The sequence below is a fragment of the Chelmon rostratus genome, chromosome 7 (genome assembly GCF_017976325.1).
Source record: "Chelmon rostratus isolate fCheRos1 chromosome 7, fCheRos1.pri, whole genome shotgun sequence".
Classification (NCBI taxonomy): domain Eukaryota; kingdom Metazoa; phylum Chordata; class Actinopteri; order Chaetodontiformes; family Chaetodontidae; genus Chelmon; species Chelmon rostratus.
This window is the reverse complement of record NC_055664.1, coordinates 16,713,641-16,730,650: the sequence shown is the minus strand read 5'-3', so window position 1 is coordinate 16,730,650 and position 17,010 is coordinate 16,713,641. Positions and strand designations below refer to the sequence as shown.

At 44.7% G+C, this 17,010-nt stretch overlaps 1 protein-coding gene across 2 annotated transcripts in view; it reads right to left on the bottom strand.

Annotated features, from left to right (window-relative positions):
* LOC121608830 (Down syndrome cell adhesion molecule-like protein 1 homolog) overlaps window positions 1–17,010 on the bottom strand; it is a 97,223-nt gene that overhangs the window by 28,481 nt on the left and 51,732 nt on the right. For both annotated transcript variants that reach the window (XM_041940218.1, XM_041940220.1), the window contains exons 4-10: window positions 9,728–9,874; window positions 8,712–8,990; window positions 7,357–7,632; window positions 6,791–7,090; window positions 3,952–4,094; window positions 3,195–3,324; window positions 1,218–1,496 (exon numbers count right to left, since the gene is read on the bottom strand). In XM_041940218.1, the coding sequence (XP_041796152.1) occupies window positions 1,218–1,496; window positions 3,195–3,324; window positions 3,952–4,094; window positions 6,791–7,090; window positions 7,357–7,632; window positions 8,712–8,990; window positions 9,728–9,874 (1,554 nt within the window). The remainder of the gene's footprint in view (window positions 1–1,217; window positions 1,497–3,194; window positions 3,325–3,951; window positions 4,095–6,790; window positions 7,091–7,356; window positions 7,633–8,711; window positions 8,991–9,727; window positions 9,875–17,010) is intronic.

Here is a 17,010-nt window from a genome sequence, read left to right as displayed (position 1 = left end):
TCAAAGGGACAATTTCATCAATTTTTGGTGATGGACAAAGGATTTAGACCACTTACTTTAGTAAAAGTACCAGTAAGATAATGTAAAAATACCCCATTTTCTAGTAAAAGTCCTGCATTCAAAGTCAGACTCAGGTAAAAGCACAATCAGTAAAATGCACTGTTTCTGCAGAAAAATATCCCTGTGACTGATAATTCTACTTATTACATATTATATGTTAATACTGATCCATCAATGCACATGTAGCAGTTTAATGCTGCAGCTGGTTTGGCTAGTTTTAGCTACTATATGTTCTCCAATCTGTTTTCGTGAAATACTTGTCTCATACATGAGAAGGGCTTTTTCATAAGGGCAAGGGTGACGAACCCAGATGGATTGGAAGCGCTGGTTTAATTTCAAGAATGAATCATAAACTTTTGAATTTCATAAACTTTTCTTCATGTAAAATATTATCTGCAACGTGACAATTAAGTCAATTAAAAGTAATTAAGTCAAAGGTGGTGGATGAGAAGGAAAAAGTATCATATTCTGCAAGTACAACAAGTGTATATCTAGCTTTTGTTCAGCAGTAAGTCTGGGCCTGGCTTTTTGAGGAGGACGAAGAAGAAGAGAAAAATGAAGGTAGAGGAGGAAGATGAAACAAGGAAGAGGAAGTAAATCAGGAATACAAAAGAGTCCAACAGCAGAACTGTTTGGACCAAAATGATCATTCAACTTGAAGTCATGTGTCTCTAATCCACACGACACAATGCCTGAGTAGATGTAAGATGTTCAATCCGTATTGTCTACAATACGACATGTCAATCACAGAGTTGCATGTAACAGCTGATTACAGACCAGAGTCAGACATTCAGTCAGGGAGTTTGGCAGAAGACTGCACCTAGTTATGTACAAAATTTTGCTTATTTTCATGCATGGGACGGCAGTAGGAGGAGGAGAAAGAAGAAGAAGAACATTGGCAAATACAAGAGGTCCAACCCCTAATAAATACTTGACAAATACTTGAGTAAATGTACTTTGTAATGTTATGTGGGGTATGTGGGTTTTTACTAGGCAGGGGGGGTCTAATTAAATATGCTACCGAGTTGCATTATGGGAAGTGAAGGGGAAGTGTTGTGGGGGCCTTACACATACAAAGGACAAAGAGTCAGGATATATCAGCCACTGTTGCTTCAAGCCTTTCTAAATATCACTTTCATTGCCCCCTCCTGTCTTACCTGTAACTGTGAGCTGCCTTTCTGTGCTGACGGTGGCAGCATCATTGCTGGCAATGCAGGTGTAGTTGCCATTGTGTTTGAGCGACACCTTGGATATCTGGAGGGAGCTCATGAACTCCTTTGTGTCGATGGTGATGCCCGAGGAGGGCACGATCTCCTGGCCGTCCTTGCGCCACGTGATGCGTATGGGCATGTCTCCAGACGACACCACACAGGCGATGTACATCAATTTACCGATGGAAGTCGGCGGAAAGTCAAACGGCTGGATCAGTGGAGGAACTGAGAGAGGAAGAGGAGGGGAGGATGGAGGAGTGAGCAGGAGAGGAGAGGGAAGGAGAGCATAGAGTGCAAGATGGTAGAGAGGAAGGGAGAGTAAATAGAATAGATGCAATAGAATAGATGCAGTGGAGACAAAGTAGTTAAGGGGAAAATAGTGAAATGAGATAAAAGAAGATAAGGAAAAGAGATAGAGCAGGCAGATCAAGTCAAGGAAATATATGACGAAAAGGAGAGCGGGGAAAGAAGAAGGCAAGGACAGGCAACAGGGTGAAATAAAGGGTAGATAAAGAGAAGACAGAATAAAGCAAGGAGGGAATGGAAATAAAGAAAAAAAGATGAATGAAAACAGTTAGAGGGTTGTTTAAATGAGCGGGGTGAATAAGAGGTGAAGACAGAGATTTGAGGCAGATATGAATAAGTGAAGGATAGAGAAAAGAGAGAAAGTCAGATGTGAAGAACCAGGCAGAATATGGGTAGACACACAGATTTGATGTTTCGGGGGCATCGAAAGGACACGAGGTGGGAGAGTGAGTGACGTAAAGGGAGACGAGGTGGGGCGAGGAAGATACAGAGGAGGGGGAGAAAGAGAGAGCGAGATGGATTCAGAATGTGTTATTTTCACCTGACAGGCTGATTTGGTAAACTAGCGGTCCATCTTCCTGTCTGATTTCTTCAGTCTGTCATCTAAGCCTGGACCCTCAAAGCTTCCACACCCCCCCAGCCTGGCCTACTAGCCCACTACTCACTCTGCAGCCGCCCGTGCCCCCTGCCAACCCCTCCACTTCAACCCACCCTGCCCTGCTAAAGCCAGCCCATAATAGCTGCTCTAATTAGAGCCCCATCCGCAGGGGGAAGAACGGTGTTGCTATGGAGAGCGGCGGAGGTGATGGCGGTGGTTTGGAAATGGGGGAGGAGGAGAGGATGGTAGTGGTGGTGGTGGTGGGGGGGTTACAGCTGAGACATCTGGGGGATTTAATCTGGGCCTCGTTAAAATTCATCTAATTAAATCAGAGACATGACGAGCACACATTCATACAAGCACATACCTACGCCCACGCGCAGCACGTGCACGCCCCCCGTGTGCACGCAAACACTGCGAAGACCACCACAAATTGCACACATCTGCTAATGTCAAGTCGAAACGCACGCAACCCACACTCACGCTCGACAACTTCCTAAAACAAACATGTCACGCTATCACCGCAGAGAGCGGAGCGAAATAACATACAAGGTGACATGCAGAATATATACAGAACACACATACACACATATGCATGCTAATGGCGCGCGCGCATACACACACACACACACAAACCTTATACAATAGCACTCCTGCTCTATGTAATTGCTGAGTGGTTGAGAGAGCGCACTGGGCTACTCCGCCCCTTAATCAGGGGTTATTAGAGGCAACGCATACAGCTTTCTTCTCTCCTCTCGCTATGTTTCGCTCACATCCTCCTGCTGCAAACCAGTCTTACTCACGCTCCATCCCTCTTACAATCCCCCCTCTTTCACATTCAGAATTTTTTTCAGAGTTAACCCAGTAAAGCAAGGCTAGACTTAAATCACAACTATATGTGTCATCTGACTTGCAGTACAGTCCACCTCTTTGGCATACCCCAAACTGCTGTGCTCTGTATGGTCTTTCAGAGACATCCAAGCCATAAATAAACACCTGTGAAACTCTACGCGACTGACCTTTGACAGTGACATAGACAGTCTGCGTGATGAAGAGCTGTGGCTGGATGAGCACGCTGCAGACGTAGGCCCCCTCGTCCATCCCCTTCTGGACGTCGCTGAGCTTCAGAGTCCCGTTCTCGTACACCACCTGAACAGACACGAGCTGCGTTACATTCAGTGACGGCACATGCTCGGTGAGATGATGCCGAGCAATGCTTTGTTGCTTTATTTGTTTCTCTATTGATAAGTTCAATAAAGCAAAATGTAGAGTAATGCATAAACAATAAAATGGAGTTTCATCCATTACACTGGCTTGAGAGCATAAATGTCTCATCCCCTCTTTTATATGAACGTATCACATGTGGAAGTGTTATATGAAAAATCACTCTATAAGGCATATCTGCCATACAGAAATATAGCTGGACTACTGTTCCCACATCGAGTTCACAGGTCTTTCAGTACACGGACTGACACTAGAGATTAAACTATTCATTTTTTAATATACATTTATAGTGTTTATCTGTAAAGCTGTGAAAAAAGACTATATGATCAGTTGAAAAATAGTAATTTATATCATCAAAGAAGCACTGAAGGAGCCTTTAACAATACTCTTTATGGTGTATAGGATGCACAGTGTACAGAACACTGTTATATGTATACGTATAGGATAGATGCATCCACATACTGTATATTCATGTTAAACAATGCTGTGTGGGACATAAGTTTTGATAGATTTTTATTGTTTTGGGGCAGAAATGAAAAAAGCGAACCCCACCTGGCGATGGTTGTCAGGCAGCAGAAGCCCCTCCTTGTACCAGTTGATTGAGTAATAAGGGTAACCAATCACACGGCAGTTTATGAAAGTGTTTCTTCCTGCCACTGCAGTGATGTTCTTCATAGGCCGAATCCTCGGAGGACCTGATGGGCAGAGGGAGAGAGATAGAGAGGAAGAAAAGAGAAGGGGAAAAAAGAAGAAGATCATTAGTCGATGGTGTCAGAAGCAGGTCGTGGAATTTTAGGAATAAAGGGGAGGGGTGATCGGGAGGGGAATTGGGGAGAAAGGAAGGGACAGAAGAGGAAAAAAAGCATGTAGGGGTGTAGAGAGAGAGGTTAGAATGTCTTGATGTTAAAAAGCAGCGTTTCTGGAGAAGTACCTGCACACTCCTGCACAATTTCTGACCATTACTGCCCAGATGAGACATCCCACCGCTGCCCACCCACACGCAACTGTTTTCTCATGAAAACCTGCTCAGCCTGTTCCAGACACATGCGGGTCGTTTTAAGTCTAAAGAAATACAGATACTCAGCTGTAAGATACCATTATGAGATGTGAACTGAAGATAATCCAGTGATTTTTAAAAGTTAGAAAGCTTCAGTATGGGCAGCAGGAACAAAAAAAAGTGGATGGACATGTTTTGGATCATGTCCCTGTTTCTCTGATAGTTCGCCCCCCCCCCCACTAACAAACACAAACCAAACGCAGCAATACAGGAATGCCCGACTTCAGAGCAGCAGCGATAATGCTCCTGTTTACGGGTCAGATTGGATTAGTGATGGCAATTTCACTTAATGTTACTGACATTTAAAAAAAACAGCATTTAATGTAACTGACTCAAGCTGTCTAAAAAGAGAGTAACAAAGAGAGGGAAAGTGAGTGGGTGAAACAGGAAAACTAAACTGACACTTAACTTTATTTAAAGGCTTTCCATTTACTGGAAGGTAGTGCATTTACACGGATGGTGAAGCCCAGTAATAACAGAGTATCATGCTGTATTTTCATTTATTAATTTTCTGTTTTGCTGCCCCCTGCCATATTTGTGTTGAGTGCTGCAGGACCTGCAGGATCCTGGCTGTGTTGCAGCCCTCCAGTGGAGAACTAATCAGCTTTCACAGATAATCATGGATTGTTGGTGTCTACATATGTGCAATGCACTTTTTATTCACTGTGCATTATCCATTGTGTTTTAACTAATGAACATGTTAGCATTTCAGTTGTGAACACGGCTGTGAGACTGAGAAATAGTGACCACAAGACGTGATTGGTAGACCAACTGGAACAAAATGACTGTGAATGATGTCCTAAAAAACAAAAACATAACAAAAATAAAGCTTGACTGCTTCAATATGTTGGCTGTGTATCATTGCCAGAAGACAGAGACTGAAGGCTGTGGGCAGGCAGGCAGGCAGGCAGACAGTCAGACGGACACAGAATGTGTTTAGCATGACTGGGAGCCACTGAGAGCTATCACTCAATCATCCGTCACTTCTTCTCTGACCTTCTCACCATTGTTCATCCTGTATCTTTGTTTTTGTCTCTCCTTCCAGCCCTCCTACCCTCTCTTCTCTCCCTCTCTTTCGCTTTCCTCCCTTTCTCAGCGTGCGCTGAGCTTTGAAGTTCTGACGAGTGAAAGATGTATTATTCAGTAGCACCGTTGCACAGACACACACACACACACACGCACCAGCTCGCGCCGCCACACACAAACACGAATACAGTACGCACGTGCACGTGGGTTCAACTATGTCTAGGTGGCTTGGTATCTTTACTGTCGGCCCCAAACGGAGTGTATCGCATTTCAGTGAGTGGATAAGCATACCAGTGTGTTACTGCTTTTTCGTATGTAGTTATGCATGTGTGTGTCCGTGTGTGTGCGTGTATTGGCTGTATTTGTGTCGATTTGTGCTGCATGTGCACATGAAGCTCTCTGGCAATGGCGCTCATTCTCACTCCAATGATCATTCTGGCATGTCTCCTTAGAGCAGACTCACATGTCACAACTACACATCTCAGAGAGAGAGAGAGAGGGAGAGAGAGAGGGAGAGAGAGAGGGAGAGCGATGTAGACAGAGATACAGCCCTGTCCATCGGTGTCACTCCTCATCCTTGTTGTCTCCGACGACAGTGACATCACCAGTCCTGTCACCAGAGTTCACCATCACTCCCCCCACCAGACACTAGCACTCCTCATCATTCCTCTTCTCTCATTTCATCTATTCTCTCTCTTCCCTCCATCTCTGGCCATCTGCTTCTTTCTCTTCTAAAGTTTCTTCATCCATTTGTCTCACATCCTCTCCTTTAGCTGCTCTCTCTCTCTCTCTCTCTCTCTCTCTCTCCATATGTTAAGCTACAATCTCTCCCTTTTAACATTTTGTCTGCCTGCAATCATCTATGTGTGTGCATGGGAGGGTATTTGCAGGTATGTACAGAAGGTGGATCAGCAGGTGTATTTGCTTTCTTTGTGTGTTCATATGTAGGTATATGTGCGCTCTCACGGGCACATCTGCAGAGCTACAGTCTCTGAGACCACAGAACTGTAAGCTTGTGGGGACAGACTGCATAAAAGACTGACAGAATGAAAGAGACAGCATATGCTATATGGGCTGCTGGAGGACCAAAACACCTGAAAAAGTTGCAGATAATTAACATATGTGTGTAAAAAAAAAAAAAGAAGAAGAGAAAAATAAAATTATATCAGTGCATGTGAGAGCAAACACACATACAGAGATAGAAGTAGAGATATAGAAGGATACAGGATAGGATATGGGTCAGGGTAGGGGTAGGGGTCAGGCTATGAGAAGCCTCTGTATGACTGATATTGAAAAGTAGACAGGCACCTCTTACGTTTATGCGCGCTTGGTACTCGGCGCTACCGGCCGAGTTTCGTGCGGCGCACCGATACACTCCTCCGTCGCGAATCTGCGGGCTGCTGACGTTGACGTGGCTCACGGTGCTGCCGTCGGACAGCGTGTACTGGCTGGCTCTGACGCGGGACAGGTCCCGGGCAACAGGCTCGTCGTCCAGGGTCCAGGTGATGGTGGGAGGAGGCGCTCCTTTGGCGGCGCACATCAGGGAAAATGGCTCTCCCGGGACTACCACCCTCTCGCTGAAGGAGGCAACAATGCGGGGTGTGCCATCTGAGAAGCATGACAAGAGGTGTGAGGTGTGAATGTGAACCAAATGGAAAAGCAACACCTCATATCAGTCTGTGTGCTTTCAAGAACAATCGCAACTATATGAGGACATATATGTGTGTATACACTGTATGCTTTCATATGTCTGTATGAGTGCATTGCACTGCATTGTGTGATCTCTTTGTAGTCTCATTAAAAACACCCAATCATTCTTAGCCTTCTTAGACTCGTGATTGTGCACCAACAAGGTGGGCCCAGTCTGTCCTCACCTTCCAGCAGTATGATGGAGAAGTCCTGGGCAGTCTGGCCCTTGCGCGTGGCAAAGCACTGGTAAGCTCCTGAGTGTCTCTTTTGTGCAGCGGAAATGAACAATGTCTCATTGTGAGCCCCCTGGATGGAAAAGTGCTGATCGGGCAGGACGGGTTCCGTGTTCCGGTACCAGGACACGGTGAAGTGGGGGGAGCCCTGGACGGCACAGGACAGGATGACCGTACTGCTGATCCCCGTCTTTAGGTTCTTGGGAGACAAGGTGACCCGCAGTGGCTCTGGAGATAGAAGGAGGACCAGTAGAGCGGAGTTAATAAAAGAATGTATCTGCCACACCTAAATATTGAAGGCACAGTACTTGGTGTGTATACAGGCCTCTCTCATGCAATTTGAATTGAGCTACGGCGCGTTGGCCAAGCAACACAAATCATATATTGGTGTGTTGTGATTTGTTGTTTGTGTGTCACGATTTCTGCCATTGCTTGTGTTTGTTTGTGTGTGTGTTTGTGTGTGTGGTGTGCGCGCGCTAAGCAGGGAGGAAAACCGAGACAGACACAGAAAGGGGAGAAAATGTCAGTGAGCAATAAAGCAGCTGGTGTTAAGCGCTGGAGGCTGCTGAATGTGTGTAAGGCAGCGACAGTGCATGTGTAAGACTTTCTTCACGGGCAATAAATACAAGTGCTGTAAGTGTGTATCCAAATGTGCGCCTCTACCACCTTCTATGCCCTGTCATAGGAGGTTTGTGGGCTGTGCGATGATGTGCCCTGTGGCCAGTCTGTCCAGTGTCCACTAACTTCACCCTATTCCCAACCGCACTCCAATTCCACCTCCACCTCCTCTCCTTCACCCCATTCTCTCCACAAGTGTGCCACCTCCTCTATCCGCACCACCTCTTCCTCCTCATGTCTTTCATTCATACAAACAGCACTGTGAAATTCTCTCCCCTCCCTCACATCCTCGGTAAACAGGGCGACGGGCTGGCACGGCCGCTGTTCTGCTCTGTTGCTTTAGCGAGGCCTCGCTGAGGTTTGAAAGCACAGCGGGGGAACAAGCCGTCCTCAGAGATCAAGCTCACGCTCGGCCCAGACGAGAGTGGGCTGGAGGGGGGCGTGTAGGAGGTGGGGGGCCAGGGCAAAGCCAGCAGAGCTTAAATGATGTCTCCATCGCGCCTGTCCATGACCTGACATCACATTCATTACCTCTGTCCATCTCACTCTTTCGCTCCATCTGTAGTTGTCAGTGTGCAACAGTGGAGGTCAGGAGGGGTAGAAAAAGTGATCAGTGACGCTTTGTCGCGTGCGGGACATGAATGTTGGTATTCTATTAGTCTACTACCTCTCTTCAGTCCTTTACCCACCTATGACGTTGAGGTGACCCGTCACCTCTTTGGAGCCAAAGCTGTTGGTGACCTCACAGATGTAGTTGCCGCTGTCCTCGAGCCTCAAGTCGGAAATGGTGAGGCCGGTGATGCGACGCGTCCAGCGGGAGTCTGCCGGTAATGGCCGCCCATCCTTTAGCCATCGGATGGTGGGGTTTGGGTATCCGGATGCGATGCAGGGCAGTTCCACACTGTGCCCCACCTGCACCTCACCGGACTGGAAACTGTCCAGCACTGACGGGGTGGACTCCGTAGGGTCTGCAGGTGAAGCACGTCACATAAATTATATACTGATATGGAATCACAAGTCCTTTAACCAATTTTTAGATCCTTAGAGGAAGAGTTTGACATTTTGGGAAATACGTTTTCTTGCAGAGAATTAGATGAGAAAGTAGACACCACTGTCATGTGTGTGCAGTAAACATGAAGCTGCCACTGATAGATGGTTAATTTAGCTCAGTGAAAAGGCTGGAAAAAGAGGAAACAGCTAGCCTGGCTTAACAGAGCCACACAATGTTATATCCTCTTTGTTTAATTCATACAAAATCTGAGGAGAAAATTGACAGGGGTTATTTGCTGCACTACCTGTTTGTGCTGGTTGTCTGGCTTCTTCACAGTGTAAAAAAACAGACTTCAGGAAGTGACCTGGCCTTGCCAGGAAATAGTGTGGCACATAACTGCCCATGACACTGCAATGTGCTGTTTTTACACTTTGGCTTTAATACAAGTTAGTGTAATACAACATGCTAATTAGTGAGATGTAAAAGTGCAGAGACGGATCCCTGTTTCCAGTCGTTATGCTAAGATAAGCTAAGCTCCTGGCCGCAGCTTGATATTTAGTGTAAAGGTGTGGTATCAATCTTCTCATCTAAGTCTAAGAGTATGTTGGAACTATTCCGAACATAAAACTGTAAATATAAGACAACCCCCTGCTCATATACTCATGTTTTGATTAGCATTTAAGCTAATACTGTAAGCAGCAACTTGTGGCCTACCCATAACAGAGAGCCTGGCTCCATTGCTCTGGCGAGTCTCTCCACTGTACTTGTGCTTTGTGATGCAGCGGTAGGTGGACAGAGCATCTTCCTTCTGCACTTCTGAGATATACAGAGCACCAAAAGAGGTCAGGAAGAAACGGTTACCTGTGGAAGACAGCAGAGCAGGTGGAAGAGGAGAGAAGGTCAATATATTTGAGTAGTAAATAAGCCATTATAACAAAGGCATATGATGTGAACGTACAGCATCGGGTCTATGTGGATCCCCACTCACCCTGTTAAGGATTAAGGTTATCTAATCAAATATTCCAGCTAATAATCACATTTGGAGGATTGTGACTTGGTAATTTGGTTTTTAATTAGATTCTGTACTGTCCACCATGGGGCTACGCTTACTTTCTGGCCTTTTCTGTGGAAAAATATTATCACTATTCTAAAAAGGGCCAAACAGTAGGTTTTTTAAAGTGGGATTTATGGAACTTTTGGAAAAAGTCCTCTTTCAAATAAAAAGTTGCCTTCATAAGAAATAACAAGCAGCCTTTTCTGGTCTGAAATGACCAGTCGCTTAAGTTTGCTGTTTAACTGATATTACATACTCTGTTCAATGATCTTATGGCTCTACTACTAAATTTCAGTGGTTTTATCTGTGTAAAATAATTCCAACTTGTAGCCACAGTGGCCATTTTAACCTTGCATACAACACCTTGTTTGACATTTATTGATTATTATTCTATATCATTCTAAATGTTGCAAGACGCATTTATAACCACACAACGTTGTCTGTGTTCACTATATTCCTTTATTTCTTTTTCTATATGTTTGCAATTCCTGAAAAAGGCAAAGCAAGCTAAGAAACAGAATTACTGCCTCCCGTATTTCTCAACCAAACAGTCAGGTTGAAGTTTACATTCATGTCTGTCCAGACTCACATGATATATGTAGTTTATTGAAATACTTTATTAAAATATGTATTAAGTGTATTTTTTGGGAGAAATGGAAGTTATAACTGCATTAACATATATGATTCCAGTGAATAATTTCCAGTGAGAGGACTGATAGGTAGCTTCATCACACGGTGCAACAACAATCAATCAATATCAGCAGAACCAATGAGCTTGTGGTGAACTACAATGCTTCAAATATGGATGTCGCTGCAAAGAAGCTACAAACTGTAAAACATGGATGCAACAGCACAGAAGACCTAAAGAATCAGCAATATGGTCACGATCTTCCCTTCTGCTCCTGAGTTATGGCATTGGACAGAAAAGCAGAGCATTATCATGTCACAGTAAAGTTGACCTTTGACCTTTTGTCACTCTATCATTTTACCCTATGAGACATTTGTGTTATTATGTCATAATTGAGAGTATGAATACTTGAGCTATGGCCAAAAAGGGTCACGGCGACCTTTGACCACCAAATCTAATCAGTTCATCCTTGAGTCCAAGTAAATATTTGTGCCACATCAAAGGTCACTTAAGATATGATCCGCTCCTGAAGTATTCAAGATGCCGGCCTCTCCTTCATAACACTCTCGTTTCCAGAGCAATCAGTGATTTCAGAAGAAAAAAAAAAGCAGGCCTAGAATATACATGTCTTCACAGCACTTAGGTGGACACATGGGAGCTTTTAACATACTCTGTCCCATCCATCCGGCCAGATACACACAATGGAGAAAGACAGACGAGGAGAAAGAGAGGAGAGAGAGGAGAGTTATTGTAGGTGTTAATAATTGATGTGTCTGTGTGTGTTATGGTAACAGCAGATTAGAGTCATTTTCTCTTCACATCAGTGACTGCTTGGTCTTCCTCTGATTTATCTTCATGTCAATAGAGACGGCATGTGCATGTGTGTGTGTGAGAGGAGAAGAAGAGCAGAGAGAGATGGAAGGGAAGGAGATGAGGAGAGTGAATTTCAGTGTTTGATTCTTTCCGCTTCTCTGAATCTTTTTGTATTCTGTTCCCCCCAAAGGGTTATTTTAGACAGCGTGCACTTCAGAGTTTGTAGTAGATTGCAGTTTGTTTGGTTATGGGAATGCTGCTGTAGTGTGTGTGTGCGTGTGTGTGAACATGCTGGCTGTTGTTTGCTGTACATGCTGTTTCAATGTCTTTTTGCAATGTTGACAAGAGAGGGCTTGAGTAAAACACAGGTGCATTGAATAGTTGAATACTAGAGCTGTGTGCTTCACACACACACACACACACACACGCACACGCACGCACACACGCACACACGCATGGACACACGCACACCACACACACACCACACACACACACACACACACACACACACACACACACTATCACTCTAACAAGACTGAGATGCGAAGAAGACATAAGGCCTTATTTCTTATGTCAAAGCTGACAGGTTTTTACTGACTAAACAAAATGCATCATTTCACCTTACAGTAGGGTTTTTCACTCATTGTTCACTCAGGAAATAATGAAAGCACACAAATCACAATTCACAAAAAAACCAAGTAGATGTCCTCAAATTGTTTTTAGTTTGGTTTTTTTTTGGTCCAAAACCCAAAGATCTTAATTCATGATCAATGACATAAAACAGGAAAATGTGAGTGAAATTTAGGTTGATTTGACTTGACGAATAAAATAATAACCAAAATAGCTGTGGATAAATTTTCTTCATATTAACGAATCAATTAATAGACTAATAATTTCAGCACACACAGACCTTTTAGATTCTTAAAATTTCCAGCATTTTATTTCAGAAAATGTCAATGTCATATATAGTGTGTGTGTGTCTATATATATATATATATATATATATATAGACACACACACATCTAGATACACATAAATGTGTAAGATGCCCCTGCATCTGCATACATACGTGAAAGTTCACACACACATGTTTTCATGTGAGTCAGACTGTTGTGCTGAGCGCTAAGCGACGTAAGATGTAATTTCCAAGCCTGCCCTTTTGATTCAACCTTGGTATTAAGCCTTACAGGATAATATGCACTTGGTGAGTAGAACCCTGTATAACACACTGCTACACCCTGTCACAACATGCCTGTAGAGAGGAAGACAGACCAGAAGGGGGTGGAGAGGGGGGAGTGTGGGGTGGAGTGAGAAATTCAGAGACGGTTAAGAACGGAGAGAAAAGAAAGTGGTGCAGGGGACATTAATGAGGAGGAGCTTGTCACCGCTGGTGGTGAAAGAAGCTTATTCTATGATTCCTCACTGTTTTAATACACAGTTATATTTCAGCAGATGCTGTTTTCTAAATAACCAGTAATCAATTCTCTAAAGTGACACCCTGAAATGTCTTGATTTGCATCACACAAAGCATGATGGGAAGTGTAGTATTGTTAACTCAAATCGTATTCATCTCAAATGGAAAAACACTGGATTCCATGAAGATGAAGTCGCTGTACTTAAGCACTGAATGTCCCATTAACACAGTTTCTATTTATCGATTAATAGAGATATATTTGCTGTGTATTAAAAACCTTTAATCTGCCAAAAACAGACAAACAAAAAAGATTTAAAATTTCAAGAAACTTGGGATTTGTATCATATCACATACATATTAAGTGATGCGTTTCAGAGTAGCTTATATCACCTTGAAAATAACAGGCATGTCAAGTTATGGCATGTAGTGACGATGCCATAAGCATGTAAATAAATGGAGCAGTTCAGCACCAGAGAGCTTAATGAGAGTGGCGTACGACGTGAAATATTCATTAATGAAATCATTCGATCCGCTGTCTTCAGCCCACCACTCCTCACTTCCTCTCTCCTCTTCTCACTGCTGCTCTTTTCTACCTGATATCCAATTTCTGGTCGCTGCCTGCTCTCCTGCCGCCTGTGAAGATGTGACACACCTAAAACAGCGGCGAGGGCGCAGGCAGCGACGGAGGGAGGCGGCAGAGGAGAGGAAGGGCCTGACCCTACAGGGAGGAGGACGGCAGATGGAGATTGATGGAGGGAGAGATAGGGAGATAAAGAGAAACATGCCGTGGGGAGTGACAGAGGAGGGAGTGAGAGTGAGAGGGATGAGGGGCCTGCAGGCCTGAGAGCCACACATGGGTAAAAACAATTCCTCCACGTCTTGCTCTGGCTCTCTTTCTCTCCCTCTCTCTTTCTCCCCTTGCAAGACTCTCCTTGTGGGAGAGGAGATCAATTCTCGTCTAGTCTGCTGCCTACGCCTCCAGGAGTTTGTTGTTGTTGTTGTTGTTGAATGTGTGTATGTATGTATGTGCTTCTGTGTCTGCCTTTTTTTTTTTTTTTTTTTTTTTGCTGTGGGAGGCAGGATGAGATTTTTTTTAGGTCTATCCTACACCCAAGGGAGGTGCAAAATCCCCTCACTTCCTCCTTATTTCCCAACCCTTCCTCTTCTTCTTTAACGTTTTTTTTTTTTTAATATCTGCACAACATCTACTCTCCATTCCCGGCCTCTCTTCCTTCAGTCTGCCCTCTGCCCTCTACCTCTTTCTATCCCTGCCTTTTTCCTTCTAGTCTGGGCTCCTATTCCTCCTCTTTCAGGGGGGTCTGTAAGTAATGGAATCAGTTCAGCTGATCAGCCTGAGGCAGGAAGTCAAGCCAAGTGCAGAGTGAAGCTGCTGCTGCTGCTGCTGCTGCTGGATCAGTGTTTGTGTGTGTGTTTGTGTGTGAGTGCATGTAACTGTGTGCACATGAGCGCATGCATGTATGCCAGAAATTCCACAGACAGACACACTCATGCAAATAACGAGACAGAGACAGGAAGGGAGCGAGAGACACAATGAGAAAAGGATTAGGGAGCCCTGGAGCATCACTTGTCTTCCCCAAAGTTCCCCCAGAGAGAGGACACCCCTCTTCTTTGAGACAGGTGGGGGAGACAGCAGAGGCGAAGGGGAGGTGAAATGGAAGAGGAGGTACAGATGGAGGCAGAAGATGAAGGGATGCAGCAAAGACGCAGCTAAATATATCCCGGTATAGTATATGGCTGCCATTTTCAACAAATTATCATCAAACAGAAAGAATGGCAACATAAGAGAGATCATAAAGAGCAAAACAATGAGAGGAGAAAATGACGTTCATGTAGGAATGTTGCAGGCGGCGGGGAGGTTGGGAGGAGAAGAGGATCAGATCAGACAGCAAAGGAAGATAAAGAAGGTAACTAAGAAAAGATATACATATTTTGAGACGCTGGCTAGACCATAGAGAAAAGAAAGAGACGGAAATAGATAAAACAGTGAGTGAAGGCGAGAAAGAAAGCGATACCGGAGAGAAGCGCAGCAAGAGAGGAAATGGCGTAAGTAAAGGGGGTTTGTTCTTGGTGGCTGCCATGCAAATGAAGGCGGCGCTGCAGCAATGCTAACTAACAGCAATTCACACTGTTGGACTCATCACTTATTAATGCTCTACGGCTCCCCCTCCCTCCCTCCTTCTCTTTGCCCGTTCCTCTCTCCCCTGCTCTTGCCAGGATCTCTCTTTTTTTGTTCGCTCTCTCGCTCGCTGTTGCTAGGGCCCGTGCACTCACGTGACAACAGCTGGGTAGGGGGCGCTGCGGTGGCACACAGCGACATGTGCAAGTGTGCGTTTCATGTGTACTTTGCGTGTGCGTGCTTTTGTGTGTGTGCGCGACAGAGTACCCTTCATTAGAGGTAAAAAAAAAAAAAAACGGAATCAGCCATTTAAATGATGGCGATGGAGATCAGAGGAGAGGAGAGAAACTGCTGAATGGATCTGTAATTGATTCACAGGCCTGGGCTACAGGCCACGGAAGAGCTCAACACATCTCTCTGTGCATCATGTCACTTTATTTTTCACTCGCCGGCTTTTTAACAAAAACACATGCTGGAGACTGTAATGAACATTATTGTCAATGCTTGCCTTTCAGATTTGAAGGCTAAATGGACCATAGACCTGTGCACAATGCAGACCAAGAGTCTGCACAAATGCACCACACACACAGACACACACTCACACATACAGCACACTCACAATCCGTCTCACCATCGACACAGTCTTCCTCCCACTGTCTCACGATCCACGTTTGCAGAGTGCTCTCAACAAATCGTGAGCATGTGTGTGTTTTTGCGCAGAGCATCCTCACTACAGGATGCCACAGCGACGAGCAGACAGTGGAGTACACCTACACATTTCTTATTTATACTCGTCCTCCTGATTCAACTTTTCATTTCTGCCTTTCTGCTGTCTTCTTCCACCGTGTCGCCATCTATCCCCTCATCATTGCATTGCTAATTGTACCTGCTCTGTCTCTCTCTAACGCACACACATGGGTTGTCCCACATGCTGCAGTGGGCAATGGAGAATGTGGATCTATATGTGAGGCCACATCTGAGTATGTGTGAGGCGCCGAGGCTGTATAAGTGTGTGTTTCCGCATGTTCGAGAATCAGAGAAAAAGTGAATGAGGGACTGGGTATATATGGCTGTTTGTACCACATTCAAACTACTTTTGTGATTGAGATTCTGCAAAGAGAGGAAAAAGGAAGAGACCTCCATGAAATCTACTCTATTCTATAAACACCCCTAATCCCCTGTGCTTGGATTTAAAAGACCCATTGGGGATGCATTGTTTGTTTGTTTTTTGCTGCCCTTTATACCCAAAGTAAACACACAAAAAACTAAATTGTCTTAAAATAGCAATACAGGAGTTTGTGTAAGGCTGCAACCGGATGAGAAAGGCCTCTCCAACCACCCATGATTTACTGACCAGATGCATCTACAACATACATACATTAGGGGTGAGGTTGCTACTAGACCTACTGCACATGAATCGAGTTAAACAAGATGCATCTACCTTAACTTCATTCATCAACTATTTATGCATCACCCAGTGAGCAAACAGAGCAAAGTGTACAGCTGAGGACCTTGCAACAAGCTGGAAAAAAATGCCATTATGAACAGCTACAGAGTTGCATATGGCCTTGCTCAAATCAGTGCATGTTGGAGGTCTGCAGCAGATCAGCACCATGGACAGCTACATTTCCAAATGTTCAGGAACGCTGGCTGAGATAGCGACACGGACAGCTCTGCTGCTGCGGCCCAAAATAGGAAAACCTTCTTGTGTAAAGTCTCATCGTACAGGTCTCAGTGGTACAATGGTTGGCACAATTAAACTCTGTGTGTGTGTGTGTGTGTGTGTGTGTGTGAGAGAGAGAGGGGGGGGGGGGGGGGTAATGTTAGCTACACTGGATACTATGGCAGAGTAATAAAATAGTAATGTGGCATATGGCCCAGTGCTACAGCCTAGATTACCGGCAGTCATTCAACTCCCTACCAAAGACAGTAAGAGAGCATCTGACATTGG